This window comes from Jatropha curcas, chromosome 6, assembly GCF_041381405.1.
Source record: "Jatropha curcas cultivar XTBG-Jc1 chromosome 6, XTBG_Jcur_1.0, whole genome shotgun sequence".
Lineage (NCBI taxonomy): Eukaryota > Viridiplantae > Streptophyta > Magnoliopsida > Malpighiales > Euphorbiaceae > Jatropha > Jatropha curcas.
The window spans coordinates 22,433,852-22,451,088 of record NC_143156.1 but is presented as its reverse complement, the minus strand read 5'-3'; the positions used below and the strand labels follow the sequence as shown (position 1 = coordinate 22,451,088).

General features: G+C 25.7%; 1 protein-coding gene across 1 annotated transcript; it reads right to left on the bottom strand.

Moving 5' to 3' along the window:
* Positions 1–5,406: 5,406 nt before the first annotated feature.
* On the bottom strand, positions 5,407–7,586 carry LOC149495725 (esterase-like). Its single transcript, XM_089723345.1, has 5 exons — positions 7,322–7,586; positions 6,983–7,192; positions 6,714–6,883; positions 6,017–6,281; positions 5,407–5,672 (listed from the first exon to the last, which is right to left on the bottom strand). Exons 1-5 carry the CDS (start codon positions 7,584–7,586, stop codon positions 5,407–5,409), a joined length of 1,176 nt encoding a protein of 391 aa, XP_089579471.1.
* Positions 7,587–17,237: the final 9,651 nt, after the last annotated feature.

Sequence of the window (17,237 nt, the reverse complement as noted above, 5' to 3'; positions counted from 1 at the left end):
TAGAATTCTATCTTTTCTATTGTAATTAAACTTCATCACTGTGTAGAGATACATTTTGTTCCTGGAATGTTTATATATCACTATAACTAATAATTAAATTCTATATGCCACTATCAAAATTTAAGGATCATATGTATCATTATAGTCCTATGTGTTATTATAATCCTACGTGTCATCACTAAGAATTTTATGTAGCAAGAGTAAGGGAAGAACATTAATTTATGAAATGTCACATGTCAATTACATGGAAAAAAATGCTTGCTTTGTATATAGACTAGCAATACCCGTGCTAGGTTAAAAAAAAAAAAAGAAAGTAAAAAATTGAAAGAATATATATATAATTTTTAAATTCTTAAATGAAATTTCTTTTATGATGCTATCAAAAAATATTATTAAGATATGTCAATAGTTAAAAAAATATAACTGTTTTTAATTATTAAAGTAAAAATTAGTAAATATGTTCATATTATTAAGATATGTCAATAGTTAAAAAAATATAACTGTTTTTAATTATTAAAGTAAAAATTAGTAAATAAACATATGTTCAGAACTATGAATTAAAAATGTTGAAATTTATAGAAATAAATAAAAAAAAAGTAAAATGAAAAGTGGTAAAATTCATTAATTTGATATATTTCAGAATAAATGTAAAAAATAATTAACTTGAATCCATGAATAAATAATTTATTTCGTAACTAAAAGTTGTATAATCATCAATGCATCATGTTATTAATTCTCTAAAACTATAATTAATCAAGTACATTTAACATAATTTAATTTAATAAAAAATAATTTATAATTTTTAAAATGAAATAATAACTGTCCATATCAATAAATTCATAAATTATGTGTCGTTAAAATTTATGTCAATTGTTACTTAACATGTTATTAATTTTCTAACGTTATATTAATCAATTATATTTAAGATGGTTTAATTAAATAAATAATCATAAATTAATTTATTTTTAAATAAATATAAAAATAAATAATTAAGGCATTACGCATGTCATATATGACATTGATTACTTAAAGACATTAATATATTAAATAATCAAATCAAATCAAACCAAACCAAAAACACTAATTCAAAATAAATTCAAACTAAAATAATACATTAATACATTAAATAATCAAATCAAACCAAATCAAAAACACTAACTCAAAATAAATTCAACCAAACCAATACATTAATACATTGAAAAATTAAATCAAACCAAACTAAAAACACTAATTCTAAATAAATTCAAACCAAACCAATACATTAATACATAAAATAATCAAATCAAACCATGCAAAGTGGAAGCTTAATTGGAAGAATATGTCATATGTTCAATTAAAATGACAAATGGATATTTGCACATGTGAACTTAAAAAAAAAAAAAGGCTCGCTATGTGTATATATATATATATATATATTGAAAATGATTGATGTCTATGAATGTTATTCTAATTAAAGTGTGTTGATCCCGATCTAAAAAATTAGGCCCAAATAAGAGGCCCGAAATGACACAGTGGAGATAAAGTTTATTATTAGCAAAATGAGCCAAGAGGGATACTTGGGCCTAAAAATCCCCTCTACATACAGTATTTCCTCCGTTCCACTTTAATTTATAATAAATATTAAAGTAAAAATATGAGAGAATAATAAAATTTTCTATATTACCCTTAATAAAATTTAAATGTTCTAAGATACCCTTAATAATGGCCAATTAAAAAATTACAGTTTATCAGTTGATAGGATATAATCTATAAAAATTATTTTTTCAACCAATCATGTGCGGCCTAATTATCTTCTCACTTATGTGGGGAGTGAAAGGTCTCAAGTTGAATCCTCTCGACCACAAGTGTAATATAAAAAAAGAAAAAAATATTTTTTTTCTTTATGTTTGTATGATATGATTGCATATTTTTTAAAAAAATAAAATTCAAATAGAAAATATATAATATTTTATTTAGGAGAGAGATAAAAAACAATAAAAAGTATATTATTTTTAATAATATTTTGTTTATGTTTGTAAGATTTGATTAGATATATTTTTTAAAAAATAAATTTTCAAATAGAATTTACATAATTAAATCTCGATGGTAAATAGTTAAAAGTTTTAATTTAGAAAAAAATTTATTGATATATTTATATATCTATATACATTGCGTTTTTTTTTTTTTTTTGTTAGGCGAGTTACCAGTTTAATTGTTGTATAGCACGCAGTATTATTTCAGCCATCAGGCTTCCTAATGAATCGAAAAAAATAATTTTTTAAATAAGTACATATATATAATTAAGCATTTCAAAATTTTAATTTTAATTTTTAATAAATTTATTTTTAATAAATATAGTAGATAATGAGACATTGAAAATTTTTTATATTTTATTATTAAATATTTAATTCTTCTAAGATATAGATAAAAAATATATTTTTTTTTATTAATATTCTTTTTTCTTTATGTTTGTATGATATGATTATGATTAGATATATTTTTAAAAAATAAATTTTCAAATAGAATATATATAATACAACATTTTATTTAGGAGAGATAAAAAAAGGAAGAAAAAAGTATATTATTTTTATTAATATTTTTATTCTTTATGTTTTTCATATTTGATTAGATATATTTTTTAAAAAGTAAATTTTTGAATAGAATTTACGTAATTAAACATGGGACAGTAAATAATTAAAATTTTAATTTTAAAAAATATATATAATATTTTATTGATATATTTATATATCTATATACATTAAAACGTTTTTTTCTTTTATTAGATGAGTTTTGAAAGGGTTTTTTTTTTAATAATAATTTTTTATTTTCTTTTCATTATTGAATAATTTGTAACTACTATCATTTTAATTTAGTAAGAGATTTATATCTCTCTTGCAATAAATAGATGGCCTATTGATAGTTAAGCATTTTTAATTTTTTTGATATTTTTGTTTATTATATTCTAAATCTGTTTGACTTTAAAGAAAATAGTGTTTAGAAAACTGGAAAAAAAACAAACTAGAACTACATATTTTTGTTGTCACTTTTTGGGATTTCAAAAATTTGTATATATGTGCATATATTCCTTTCTATGATACATTGCCTAAATAATAATGTCACTGTAGTCAAAGTGATTTTCATTATCAATTCAGATTATCTTTTCATTTTTTTTTTACTTAGCAGTAAAAATAATTTTTTATTATTATTCATTATAGTTGTATATAAATATTGATTTGAGGTTGAGAGCAGAGAGTTAGAGATTGAGTGATGAGTTGATTTTCTTTTTGAGCACCTATTAGGATTTTAAAAATCTGCATTTATAAATTATAGACTAAATGATTAGGTCTAAGGATTTGGTTGAACTTTATTCTAAAATCACTTCATTATATAAAAATAGAATTAAGTACTTAATAAGTAGCATTGCAATTAATTTGTACGGAAAAGTATAAAATAAATTAACCAATTGTATTTATTTTAATCTAAATAAAACTCATGATATATATAGATAAAAAATGAGTATGTAACGAGTATAGTCAACGTGCAACGTATGTCATATAAAAGACTAGCAGTAACCAAATGTCATTTTACTTTTTCAACTTTATGTGATTATTTGTGATTTTTAGAATATATTAATAAATTCTTTTTCAATTTCACCTATATTTATTAGGTGAATTTATTTTTATATTTATATTTATTTTTTTCTTTTTTTTTTTATCGTAGTTGTGTTGCTTGAGTAATTTCTACAATGTACAAATGGATAAAGGTAAAATGTAGGAAAGGCAAATCTATATAATGATATTCTAAAATAATGTAAGATTTGGATTATAAGCGATTTTAAATTAGAAGCAATTATATTTAAAGAACTCTCTAAAATGTTAAATGTCAAAAAAAAAAAAAAAAAAAAACTCTCTAAAATGTTGACTCTATTATTCCATCCTATATGGAATAAGGATTTTCTCATTTTATTTTACGAAAATATTAAGATTGCTAATTCGATTAAAATATTTTTCCCTTCTAATTGAGTTAAAAAACTCCTAATTAAGTTAAAATTGTTCCTCTATTTTTTTAAAAAAAATTAAAATTATTAATTGAGTTCAAATATCAATCTTTTATTATTATTGTCACAAAATAGATACTAAGCATAATTTTTGTTTTTTTTTCTATATTGAGTAACATTTATCCTTTTTTTAATATGATGATTCTTAATTGAGTTTAATATTTGTAATCAAGTTAAAATTATTTCTTTTTTTTTATTTTATAGAACTATTAGGACTCCTAGGTGAGCTAAAATATTTGCCCTTTTTATTTTTTTTAATATTAAAATTTCAAATTGAGTTTAGATATTTCAAATTTTTTTAATATTAAATTTATCTTTATTAGTTATTATTAATTAATTAATTAAGTTCATCAGAAAAAACTCAACAATTTCTAAAAACATGAAAAAATGGAATGCTTAATAAATAGAGTACTAAGTAACGCCTTTTTTTTTTTTTCTTGAGGATTATATATATATATATATATATATATATATATATATATATATATATATAGATGTTATACATCATAATGTTTAAATATATTTGCTTTTAATTGTTTCCTGGAAACATTATTATTTTTAATTCATATAAATCTATTATTATTCGCTATATTCTTTCTCTATAAATTATTTATTTATTTTCATAATTTTTTGATAAAATTTATTTTAATAGTTTTAATTACATTATAGTTTTTGAAATATGTCATAATGTTAAAAATCAAGGAGAATTTTAAAAAATAATTAAAATAAAAAGTAAAAAATACGTAAAATAAATTTTCCATAAACATAATTGCATGTTAATTGAGAGTCTAAATTACAAAGTAGTTAATTAATGTTATATCCTTATAATAGTGATAGTATTAAAATTATTTTTTATAGTTAGCTTATTTACTTTTTGTATTTATTTTGAAAAGGCATGATTAGCTTATTTACAATATTAATGAGAAAAATGGATTAAATATATTTTTTTATAGAAGAATTAATCTTTTTAATTTATAGTTTTTTGAAAATATTGAATTAAAAAATTTTTTTATTCAAGAAACTAATTCTATATTTAATAATAATAAATAAAAATGATAATGTTATTACTACATTGTTAACCTAATTTACAAGTAGCAAGTATCCTTATAAATCCAATGGTTTATATAAAAATCAGTTAAACTTAATAGTTATGAAAATTTTTTTATTGATAGAAAAATTTTTTATTCTCCACTGTAGTTTTATCTCCCAAGGTAACCTAATGTATAGAGATGGAACCTAATGAATTCCATCATTTTTAAGAACTTCTGAAGGACTGAAATCTTAAAAAAGAAAAAAGAGTTGTAGACATTCTAAAAAGAAGTACAATGCATTCAAAATAAATTTAATTACAACCAATAAAACAACTAATTTCAAAATTTAGTCCTCTGGCATGCTTTATTCAAGGGAATAGGAGGATTAGAAAATAATCCAGTAGAAATTTTATCAAAAATAAATTTATTGGCAGCTTCAGTATAATGAACTCCATCCCAATTTACTCTAGCCCAAGGACGATCACAAGACGAATCGAACACTATTTTGCTCCCATTTATTATTGCTGGACTTCCACATCTTGCTGTGTTGCTATTGTTGTATTTCCCTCCATGGCCACAACATGCTACTAGAGGAAGCTCAAACCCTAAAATTCAATATATACATTACAAAAAGATTAGCATTTAGCGACAGATTTTACCAACAGATAAATTTTGTTGTAGTTCCCAACATATTAGCAACTGTTTACATACAAAATTTAATTTCAAAATTAAATTCACGCCCAATTTGACAATTTACATATTGATTATCGACCCATTACTAATAAATTACCAACTAATTTCTATAAAATTTTTGAATTTCAGATGGCATAAACAGGTAGTAAAAATAAAAAAATATTGAGAAAGTTCAAACCTTAAATTCAATATATATAATATATGAGAATTAATTTTAAGGTTTATATACGAAGATTAATTACGTAATGTGGCTTACCGTATCTTTGTGGTTCACTAATCAAAGAATATATGACAGAGTAAATGTCAACATATGTGAATGCAGCAGAAGGAAGTTCTTTCCTGAGTTGGAAAATTGTTTCATTCAATTTGAAATTAAAGTGTTGAGCTATTTCATTGTATGGTTTTGCACAACCAGCATTGTCTTTCCCTGCTAAAGGAAAATTTGTTAAGATGTAAGGATGACAACCAATTGGCCTTGTGTTGTGAATCCAAAAGGATCTTGCTCCCAAATTTGTTATATTCTGCAACAAAATTAATAATTAAAATTGTTTAATGAATATGAAATAATCTTTTAAAGTATTGATAAATATGAAACAATCTCAAAAATAAGAATATATACAATTAATCATAATAATAATAATCAGTGTTTTTAAAATTGGACCGGACTGGTCGGTCGGACCGGTTCAACTGCAAAGCAATAATTGGATCTATCTAGTTTGACATCTAAAGCCGAAATACCTAAAAATGAGAAAAAAACTGGATTTTTGACAGTTTTGCCTCTTACTAGTATCATTTTTTTTTTGCCTTTACACAAAGTATGTCCACCTATTATTATTACAATCACATCCATGCGTAAGATTAATTTAAAATGGTGGAGTTTTCTAAAAAACTTAAAAATTAATAAAAAAAATGGTTGGATATCGGTCCGATTTTAAAAATATTGCTAATAATACCTTAATATTCACTGCAAACCTGTTGAGAATTTCTGGAATAGATGCTTTTACTTCTTCAATAGACATGTTACTAAAAATTCCAGCTTGAATATCATTTTGACCAATATCAAATGTGTATAAAGCTTTTCCAAAATATTCTTCCTTTGGCATCAATTTTGCAAATATACCACCTATATATACAAACACAGATTGAAGCTTATTGATACTAATTCATTAGGTAAATGTTAGTCGATGAAGATTTTAAAGACACAGGAAATTAATGAAGTTACCTTGTTTCCTTATTGTTCGAGATCGGTTCTTGAATTGCATGAACTGCAGGAATTGTATATCAAGAAAGAATGGACTGTATGAACCACTAGGTATGATACTGGATGGTAGCCTGATGCTGGATCCTCCAGTTGCAAAATTTGCACCATTTTTGAAGCTTGTTCCCATGGAATTTAGGTATGCACTAAGATATGGGAGGTTGAAGCTCTGGGCTGATTAATCTAATTAATATTACAATATTAGCTCCATTTTTAACTCCAATATGTAACAGGAAATGAATATGAATGAAAAGGAAAAAAGAAAAAAAAAAGATTATTGCATAAGGTAAAAATAATACTTGCCAATAAAATCAATAATTACTCTTCCATTAGAGTACCTCCCGGCTGGCATTTGAAAATAGGTGTTTCCATAAGGAGGATTAGGGGGAAAAAAGGCAGCCGGCAATCCTCCGGTATCGGAATTCGAGTCACCGAAGTTGAATATTGCCGGAAACTCGCAGCTTCTCAAAGCAAATATTGGGTTCAACGTGGCAGCTAAAGTTACAAAAAACAAGCACAAGGAAAATGAGAGAGAGATGGCAGATATATTAGCGCGAAAACACTCCATTTTGCAAGCAGTAAAACAGTATTTTGAATCTCAATAAACATCAACCTATATATAGGCATGGCAGCGGATCGAATACCCACTTAAAATGCATTATCGAACCCAATTATAAATTAGGTATTTAAATCTATAGCAAAACTTGTTTAGATAGAGATTCACTTTAGTATCCGAATTCATCCCGAATCGTACTACAATTACCCGTTTAAATATCCTAATCCATTTAAAAACTTATTTAACATTAGAAATGTTTCTTTTTCAAAAATAAAAAGTAAGTAAAAATTATAAAATATTTTTGATTTTATAAAAAATATAATATAAATATTAAATATAATTAACACCGGCAATCCCAATGTTTCCATCCATTCCCACTTTTATATATGCCACTTTTTTTTTTTTTTTCAATCTTTTATATATTTTATAGGTAGATATAATTCAACTTGCCAGATTTTATTAATACATAGCTCACATGGATATATTATCTATATGTACAAGTTGAGGCTTGACTAATTAGTTAATACATAGCTCACATGGATCACTTTTCCATTTTTAGTTAATTAACAAAACTTAGTTATTTAATTTATAGTCAACTCAACTTGCTGACCCTTTTGTGTGCAGAAAAATATTTCTTAGTTCCTTAGTTTGATGATTTTGATTAGGTATTCACTAATTTAGATTAATTAAATAATAATTTTAGATCTGACAACAACATCACTATTTATTAAATATGTTAATATATGAAAATACATTCACGTGCAATGAAAATATGGTAATTGTAATAATTATTTATTTGGAAAATGTACAGTAAATTAAATAAGCATTTTTTTATATAACATATTTAATGGAATAGGAGGATGGGAAAAAGATCCCGTTGAAATTTGATGGAAAAAAAAAAAAAAAAAATTGTTGGCAGCCTCTCTACAGTGAATCCCAAAACCAATTTTGATGGGCGATCACATGGACCTGCACCCACTTGACTACCATTTACTGTAATTTTGTCTCCATTGAGCATTATTATTTTAGTTGTACATTCCTTCATACCCTCAACATGCTATCAATGGAAGCTCAAATCCTACAGAGTGTATATACCCAATAAATCTAATAGTGATATTTGACTTAAAATACGAGCATAAGTTAAAAAGAAAAATGAATAAAACAGTAATAAACAATATTTTGAAAATCGAATCAGTGGTTCAATCAGTTACCCAGTAAACTGGTGATGGATTTGATTTAGTTTGACTTTAAAAACAGTAGAGTAAAAACCGGATTGAACTGGAAAATCAGGAACGATGAACAAGAATTGACCGGGGGGGTTTTTTTTTAGCATTATATTCCAAAGGTACCAAACAAAAAAACCAACTTCTTAGGTTTTGTAGTTCATTATCCCAATCTCTTTTTAAGCAAATCCCACCATTTTTTCTTGAAAAGACCGAGAGAGACACTACTTTCTCCCTCCTTTTATATACAAGTTATTAGGGTTATATTTCCAGAGAAACCAAAATAAAAGGGAAGGAAGAGAGAAAATCTACATAGAATAAAAAGATTGTGGAAGCCTATCAGAGAAAAAAACGGCAGTTATATAAATATCAGAAAAGAAATTAAAAGAGAGAGAGGCCAAAACACGATGCCTTGAAGAAGAAATGGTTTGTTTTTCTTCTTTTTGAAAAATTAAATTCTCTTTAGGCTTTTACTATGGTAAAGAAATAAAAAATTCTGCGTAGATAGAGAAGTTGTATTTGTGTATTTAGCATGGTAATCTATTATAACAGGTAATATAAACATAACCTATTGTATATGGCTTCTTTTTGTTCTTTTGCCTTTTTTTTTTTTTTGGTCTTAGGAGAGCTTTCTTCTTCGTAAATATATATAAAAAATGTTATTGAAATACCCCGAATTTTTATTTTCAAAACTTTGAAATTTTTATTAAATCAAAAATCCAAATTTTTGATAGTATGGGTTGGTAAGATCGAGCGATTCTAATTTGAGCCCAAAGTTTTACGAGTTGGGCCCAAGCCCAAATAAAATGTCGAAAATTTTGAATCGTAAACAGATAAGATTTTTGAGAAATAATACGAAACCCCGTAATTTAACCTATTATGAATATATATAAATTAATTATCCTAAAAATCAAATATTGTTACTATTAATATTTTTATTATTATTATTGAGTAAATGGAGAAAAAGTTACGGAACCTAACTAAAACAATCGAAATAAATGGAACCGGACCCAGAAATCAAATTGATTTTTTGAAAATCACACAAATAACCTGAAAACCAAGTGAAAAACCTGCAAACCGAGCAAAATCAAGCCAAATCGTTGAAACAGACCAAACCAGTTTGAATCGAACCGGAATGGCCTAGAATTTGCTAGAGACCGCCTTTCTTCTTTCTTTTTTTTCTTTCTCTTCTTCTTCTTCGGGCGGCGACCTCACCGCCTCTCCTCCTCTTGTTTTTCCGACCACCAGAACCAGCGCCACCTCGCCGTCGGGTCACCGCCGCAGATGCTCAAGCTTCCTCCTCCTCTCTGGCGAGCGCAGCGATGGCAGAAGTCGTAGTTCTGCTCCACCGCCAGATCGCGTCTCCTGCTCGATTTCCGGCGATCTCATCGTTTTTCGGCGATCCCCCGTTAGTAAGGTGAGTCCAAAATGCCTTCTTGTTATCTTTAGATAAATAATTAATGGACAAACTGAATTTGAATGAGCCATTTGAGATGATTGAAGATTTGGGTTTTGTCAATTGATAAAATTTGGGGTTTTAGTAATTAATTGCCATATTTTGTAGATATTGATCTCAAAATCGAACTTTACAGGAAGCATTCTTTATTTTCAATATACTATTGTTTGATCTCAGGCCTGCTGGCCGTCCGGCCACCGTGGCCTGTGGCGATGGTGGATGTTTCCGGTGACTGGAAAGTGCTAAATAGGCAGAATTTTGCACTCAACCCGTAGAGTATGACTATATTATTAGATTTGCAATCTGACATTGATTCATATTCAAACTATTGTTTGACTTGAATTTATAATTAGGCTTAGAAAGTATAAGACTGCAGAAAATTGGTAAATTAAGGATATTATGCCTTAACATTAGTTAATCAAGGATATTAGCTAAATAATTACATGAATAATACCTAAGAATGATTGTTATGAATCCAAACGCGAAAGATAAATTGAAATATTTGAAATAGTAGGTTTAATTCTTGCTAGGAATAGTTAATCGGTATATTTTAAGTTGTAAGTTAGATCTCTTAGTAGATGTATTCTTTAGATTTTAATTTAATAGAAACATTTGTTCGTAATGGCTAATATAAAATTTAACAAAGGGTATAAATATGTGGCTATTATCTTTAAGCAAGAATGAAGAAATGAAAGCTTGATAAAGAGTACTATAATAGTTAGACACTACGAAACTATCAAGTGAAAGTAATTGAAATTAACTTAATGATATAAGTTTTATTCGATTATATATATATATATATATATATATATATATATATATATATATATATATATATTAAAGCTTTCATTTGTTTGGTAATTAGCTATAGAAGCTAGTTATAATTATCTGAAGTAAATAGTGATCGTCATTATAATTGGAACATGATTATTGTAAATTAATGGTTGAGTGTTGACATTGTTGTTTTGGAAGGAGGATGGGGTTTTAAATTGATTAATTGCCCGACGGATGGGCTGTGTGTATTGATTGATAAATATATATAATGTTATTGTGACATTTAAACAGGTAGATAATCCTATTTTTAGGGAAGATGCTGTTGAAATTTCGATAGAACCTATACTAGTTTTAATTAATAACATAATAAATAAGCCTATTTAGATAATTTCTATAATTTGATACGTAATAAATAAAGTGCTTTAATTACTTTATCATTATCATTATTATTCATTCAATTATTTACTTATTTTCATTATCATTGTTTATTATTATTATTATTATTATTATTATTATTATTATTTATTTTATCGTTGTTGTTTATTGTTAATATTATTTATTTAATTATTTAATTGCATTTGAGAATGGATGTCTAGTTGTGCATTGCATCACGATGTTCAACTGATCAATATGTCTGCATTTAATTGCAATGTTTGATTAATTGTGTTGTGATAATGCTATGCTTGTTTGTGTGGAATTGGGATGAGGTGGGTCACCATGGGTTTGTGAGACCGTTACCGTTATATGGATCCTGATTATGATTACCGTTAGCCGGGTAAATAAGAGATCGGCGCCCCCGTGTGCACCTACTGTTATGATCTGTATGATATGGAAAACCACAGGTTGGCTTCTTTAATAGGCGCACCTGATAATCTAGATCTGATCACAGCCCACAGGGTGGCCTCCTGTTGTGAGCGCTTGAAGATCTAGATTTGATGGAGACGACCGGGTTGCCTCCTGTTGGTATAAAACAAAAAAAAAGAGAGAGATTATACTGAAATCACAGGTTGGCTTCTTTATTGGGCGCACCTGATAATCTAAATTTGATCACAGCCCACAGGGTGGCCTCCTGTTGTGAGCGCCTGATGATCTAGATTTGATGGAGACGACCGGGTTGCCTCCTGTTGATAAAAAATAAAATAAAAAAATAAAAAAAATAAAAAAAAGAAGAAAAAGGAAAGAAAATAGAGACTAGAAAAATAATGAGAGGATTGGTTGTGTGAGGATTAAATCGGTCAGCCATAATGGGAGATTGGCTCCCTGGTGCACATGTGAGTGGATGAGCCATGTGGGAGGACGGCTCATCGGGGGTTCGGTGACGCCACTAACCAATTTCCACGTGATGTGATTATATGAAGATATTTATGATTGTGAGTGCCGGTGATATGCCATTTGTGTGACTGGCTGCGTGAGTATATAATTAGTCGGATGACTAGATTAATATGTGTACACATTTGTGTGACTGCATGTGTTGTGCAATAATTATTACTCCTTAGAAAACTCACATGTCTTGTTTAAATTTTTCAGGAAGTAAGTTTATCTTTAATTCGGTTTAAACTATGTTTCTTCGCCGCAGGGTTATTAAGAAGTTTTCCTAATTCCATAATTATTTTGCTATATAATTATATGTATAAGAAGCTATGTATAACAAACAGTTAGTGACTCCGCAGTTGTAGAATTTATATATATCTAGTCGTGTAGTAATACAGATGAAGTAATTCTGTTAGCCCATATTAAAAATGTATTGTATTGTAAATGAGGCTCGAACTGTGAAATGTTAAAGATGATAAATTGGGCCGAGATATAATAAAATTTTGAGGGATATTTTTCATATTAATATAGGCTGAATGTTTGAAATATTTATTGAGATGATATATTTTAGTGATTCAGGCTTACTACGGGCCTCAGGGGCCTTAAGCTTACCTTGGCTTTAGTGTCGGTCCGGCCTATGGAAACGGGTCGTGATAGTTATATATTATGATTTTTAAATATATTTATTTTCTAATTGTTTCTTGAAAATATTAATTTTTTTAATTCATACAAATCTAGTATTTTTCTCTCTATTCTTTTTTCTATATAAATTATTTATTAAATTATTTTAATAATTTTTTTATGAAATTTATTTTAATAATTTTAATCACATTTTATAGTTTTTGAAATATGAAATAATCTTTAAAAAAAAAAGAACCTAATTAAAATAAACAGTACGTAAAAATAAGTTGTCTATGTACATAATAGTATGTTAAGTGAGAGTCTAAATTACAAAGTAGTTAGTTAAGGTACTGTACTGTACTTCTGGATCATATTTCCAAGTACCCAAGGTACTTATACAGCCATTGCTTATCGGTTGCAAAGACAACAGTGGTTGACGTGTATCTACGTTATGTTCATTATATTTGTAAGTATTCATATGATATTTCAACCCATTTATGCTTTTTCTTGGATCATAAAAAAATTCTTTTGAATCATAATTACACTTAATTAGAGATGTAAGATACTGCTTATGGTAAATCTATGGTCAATTATTTGATATAATTGATTCTTTTATTTGGAGTTGTCAAAATGCATGTTGATTCTTTTATACTCCCTTCATTCCATGTTCTTTGTGTAGTTTGACAAAATATGCATATTAAAATTTAGTCAACAAAAATTATTTTACCTTTTTTTACCCTTAACTCATTAAGATATTAATAAAAGTCCTTCATTTAATGAACAATCATAAATATTATTATGAGAAAAATAATTATTTACATATTTAAATTTAGAAACCTTGTAAATATTTTGAGACATCCAATAAAGGAATAATAAGCAAACAAAATGAGAGGGATGGTATTTTTTTTTTTTTAAAGGAATTTTGATACTCTTCGATCAATAATTTGTTTTCTATATTTAGTTGCAATATTTTCTTTATTATTTTTATAAGAAATTTTATATTCTTTGACCAGAATATAAATTAAAGTGGTTGAAGACGAGGTTTAAATCCAGATGTTAGGTCAGGACTTCATTAATTTGTTAGGTTGTATTATAATTGCGATTGAATAAAAAAAAAAGATGCCATTAGACATTTTATACATAGAATATCTCATTTTTAGTAATACAGCTGGACACAGCTAGAAAATTACACATTTAAATGCCAGATGTGGATTTTGATTTTTTTTTTTTTTTTAATTTTTATACTTGCTACATATAAGATATAAATTTTCATTCAATTCAAATCATGAAATACATATCTCCTAACTATTGGGATTATTTACACTGTTGTTTCTCAAGTATACCCCTTATTTTTTAATCGTTCCTATGGTTCGATTCGTCACTTAAAAATACATCAACTTTTATTGGAGTACATAAAAGTCATTTTACTAATTTTCCGGTTAAGGGGTTGTAATTTGCTGACATGAAATTAATATTTTAGCAAATCATTTTGTTCAATAATTTTTTATCTCCTGTAATTTTTTCTCTTTTTAAATTAATTCTTCTCTCTCCTATCTCCGCTATCCCTCTTGCTATCTCCTTGCGGCTTCAACAACTTAGTCTCCAACTGATTTCATCCTCTCCGGTGAGACACAGAGACGGAAACTAGAGAATATTGGCTCCAAATACATCTCTAAGCTCAATTCTGTTCTTCAATTTCACAATCTACTATGTACAAATCAAACGAAATATTTTGTATTCTCGGACGGAAATTAGTAGCTTCCGGTTATCTCCAGCAATTGATATAGGTACAAAATAATTCCTTTTCTTCTAAATTACAAGTTTAGTGGAATAGATTAAAATTGACTGTGAAACTCAGATTTCCTCTTTTGCTTGGAGTAATTATTTTTTTTCAGTTTTGATTTTAATTTTAATTTTTGATAGATTATAAAAAAAGGAAATTCGGATTAAAATTTGCAGGCCTTTTTGACATTTTAGATTTTGGGTTACCAATTCTTATATAATCAATAAAAAAAGGAAAATAAAAGAAAGAAACTAGAAATCAAGAACAATTGTTTTAAAAAATTAAGAAAGTATTTTGTATTATTTGTTCAACTAGGAAAGAGAGTGTTTTTACTCCTGTAAATCTTGATTTTTGAGATTTAAGGTAGGAGCAATTTAAGGTAAGAGGGAGAATATTGCTTTTGAGCAGGAAAAACGAGAGAAAAGAGAAAAGAAAAAAAATATATGATATGACATTTTTTTTATTAATTTTCCAAAAAAATAATTGCAGTCAGCTTTTAATCGGAATAACAAGAAAATTGATTAATAGATTTTTTCATTATTCAAATAAAAATTTATGTATTTTTAAGTGATAAATTGAAATATAGGATTGATTTTTCCGTTACTCAAATAAAAGTTTATATATTTTTAAGTGAGAAATTGAAATATAGAAACCATTAAGAAATGGAGTTATAGTTCAGAGATTACAGGAGAAAATAAGCCCTGACTAATAGCATTATCAAATAACTAAAATTTAAACTTATCAACTCAATTATAAATCTATTTGGGCATATTTGCTTTGATTTCCACTTTCAATTTTTTCATATTAAAGATGAAATGATGAAAAAATTCAAGAGTTTTCTTTTTTATTCATTATCTTTTTTTTTTTGAATTTATGGAATTTTATTTCATTTTTTATGATTTAATTGGATGTATTTTTAAAATAGATATATTAGACCTTTGAAATTTTAAGTTTTTTAAATATTTTTTTAAACAAATATATGTGACTTTGAAATTTTTGAATTTAATGTTATATATATATATATATATTTGAGAGAGAATATTTCATTACCAATATTATTGTTTAGCATTGATTTTTAAGTTACATATTAGCATTTATTTATGTCTTTTTGTAGCCTTTTTTAGCAAACAAAAAATCTTGAAACAATTGGAATAAAAGTAGTTGCATGTTAAATATAAAATTGGGTATTGCAAAGCTTTTAGTTATATTGAATATACTTTTAATTTAACTGAGTAGTAATAGTATTTTTTTTTTCTCAACGAGTTTGATCTTTTTATCACTCTTTTTGAAATAATAGTCCTTTTATTTTTTTAATTTTTTAACGTATATTAATTAAAAGGGAGAAAAATATTTTATATGTAAATTTCAAATGAGTAAAAATACATGTTAATTTTTATTTTTTTAATAAAAATAAATAGTAATGTAATTTAATAACAAAATTTATTCAAATAATATATTTATGTCCACGCCCGATGCACAAAATTACGAATAGAATATAAGATATTAATTATCACATTTAAAATAGGTATTTGAAATAAAATCAAACTCAAAAGAAAATTGAAATTAAAGAGATAAAAATCTCATAAGCATTTATAATCTATTAATTCAAGTTGGATAACTTAAAAACAAATGGCACAAACCTTATTTAGATAATAATTATTAATATAATATTTTCCACATTATAGCATGCTTTAAAAAGAGTATAAATGAAAAATGCTATTTTTTAGATTTTTCAAAAAAAAAAAACCAAAATAAAATTGCTATTTTAAAGGGAGAAGTAGAAATGTCATTTTCTTTTCAATTAAATGTTATATTGCAAGACATGTAACAAAAAAGAATTCATAAAGTATAAACAAAATGCAATATAAATTAATCATTGTATTTATTCTATTAAATAAAAACTTATACTTTAATATTATATAAATAAAAAATTAAACAAGTTAAAATAAATATATAATGAGTAACTTCAACGTGCATCGAACGTCATAAAAAACTAGTAATATTATAAAATCAACAAAAATAATATGATTCATATTAGGATGTAGCAATATATATAGTCACTATATGCATTAAAAAGTGCTAAATCCACAAAAAATATATATTGAGTCTAAGCATACTAAAATCTTTCAAACCATATATTCTAATGAAAAGTAAGACATTATAACTTAAAATCATAATTTTCAACCCAAAAAAAGTATACATGAGTATTCAAGCACATAGTATGAATAGAAATTTTCTTAAAAAATATGAAAAATTAAAGATATTGTATTTTAATCTTTAATCTAATATTTTGTTTTCAAATATATAATTACAAATTAAAGAATAATAAAATAAAAATTCAGTAAATGGATTAAATAATAGGATTTTATTTTTTGTTTCCATTCCATATTCCATATACCAATATTTTAAAAAATACATTCGATTTTAAATTCTGCATCCCAAAATTTCATTCCAAAGTAACATTTTGTTTGGAATTTCAATTTGGATTGGAATAT

What these genes read in the sequence shown, in the direction of transcription:
- LOC149495725 (XM_089723345.1), bottom strand. Translation starts at nt 7,586, where the DNA reads ATGGAGTGTTTTCGCGCTAATATATCTGCCATCTCTCTCTCATTTTCC. An exon ending in TCGAACAATAAGGAAACAAG is followed by an intron (nt 6,884 to 6,982) that starts GTAACTTCATTA and finishes TTGTATATATAG; the next exon opens with GTGGTATATTTGCAAAATTG. An exon ending in TAGTGAACCACAAAGATACG is followed by an intron (nt 5,673 to 6,016) that starts GTAAGCCACATT and finishes ATTGAATTTTAG; the next exon opens with GGTTTGAGCTTCCTCTAGTA.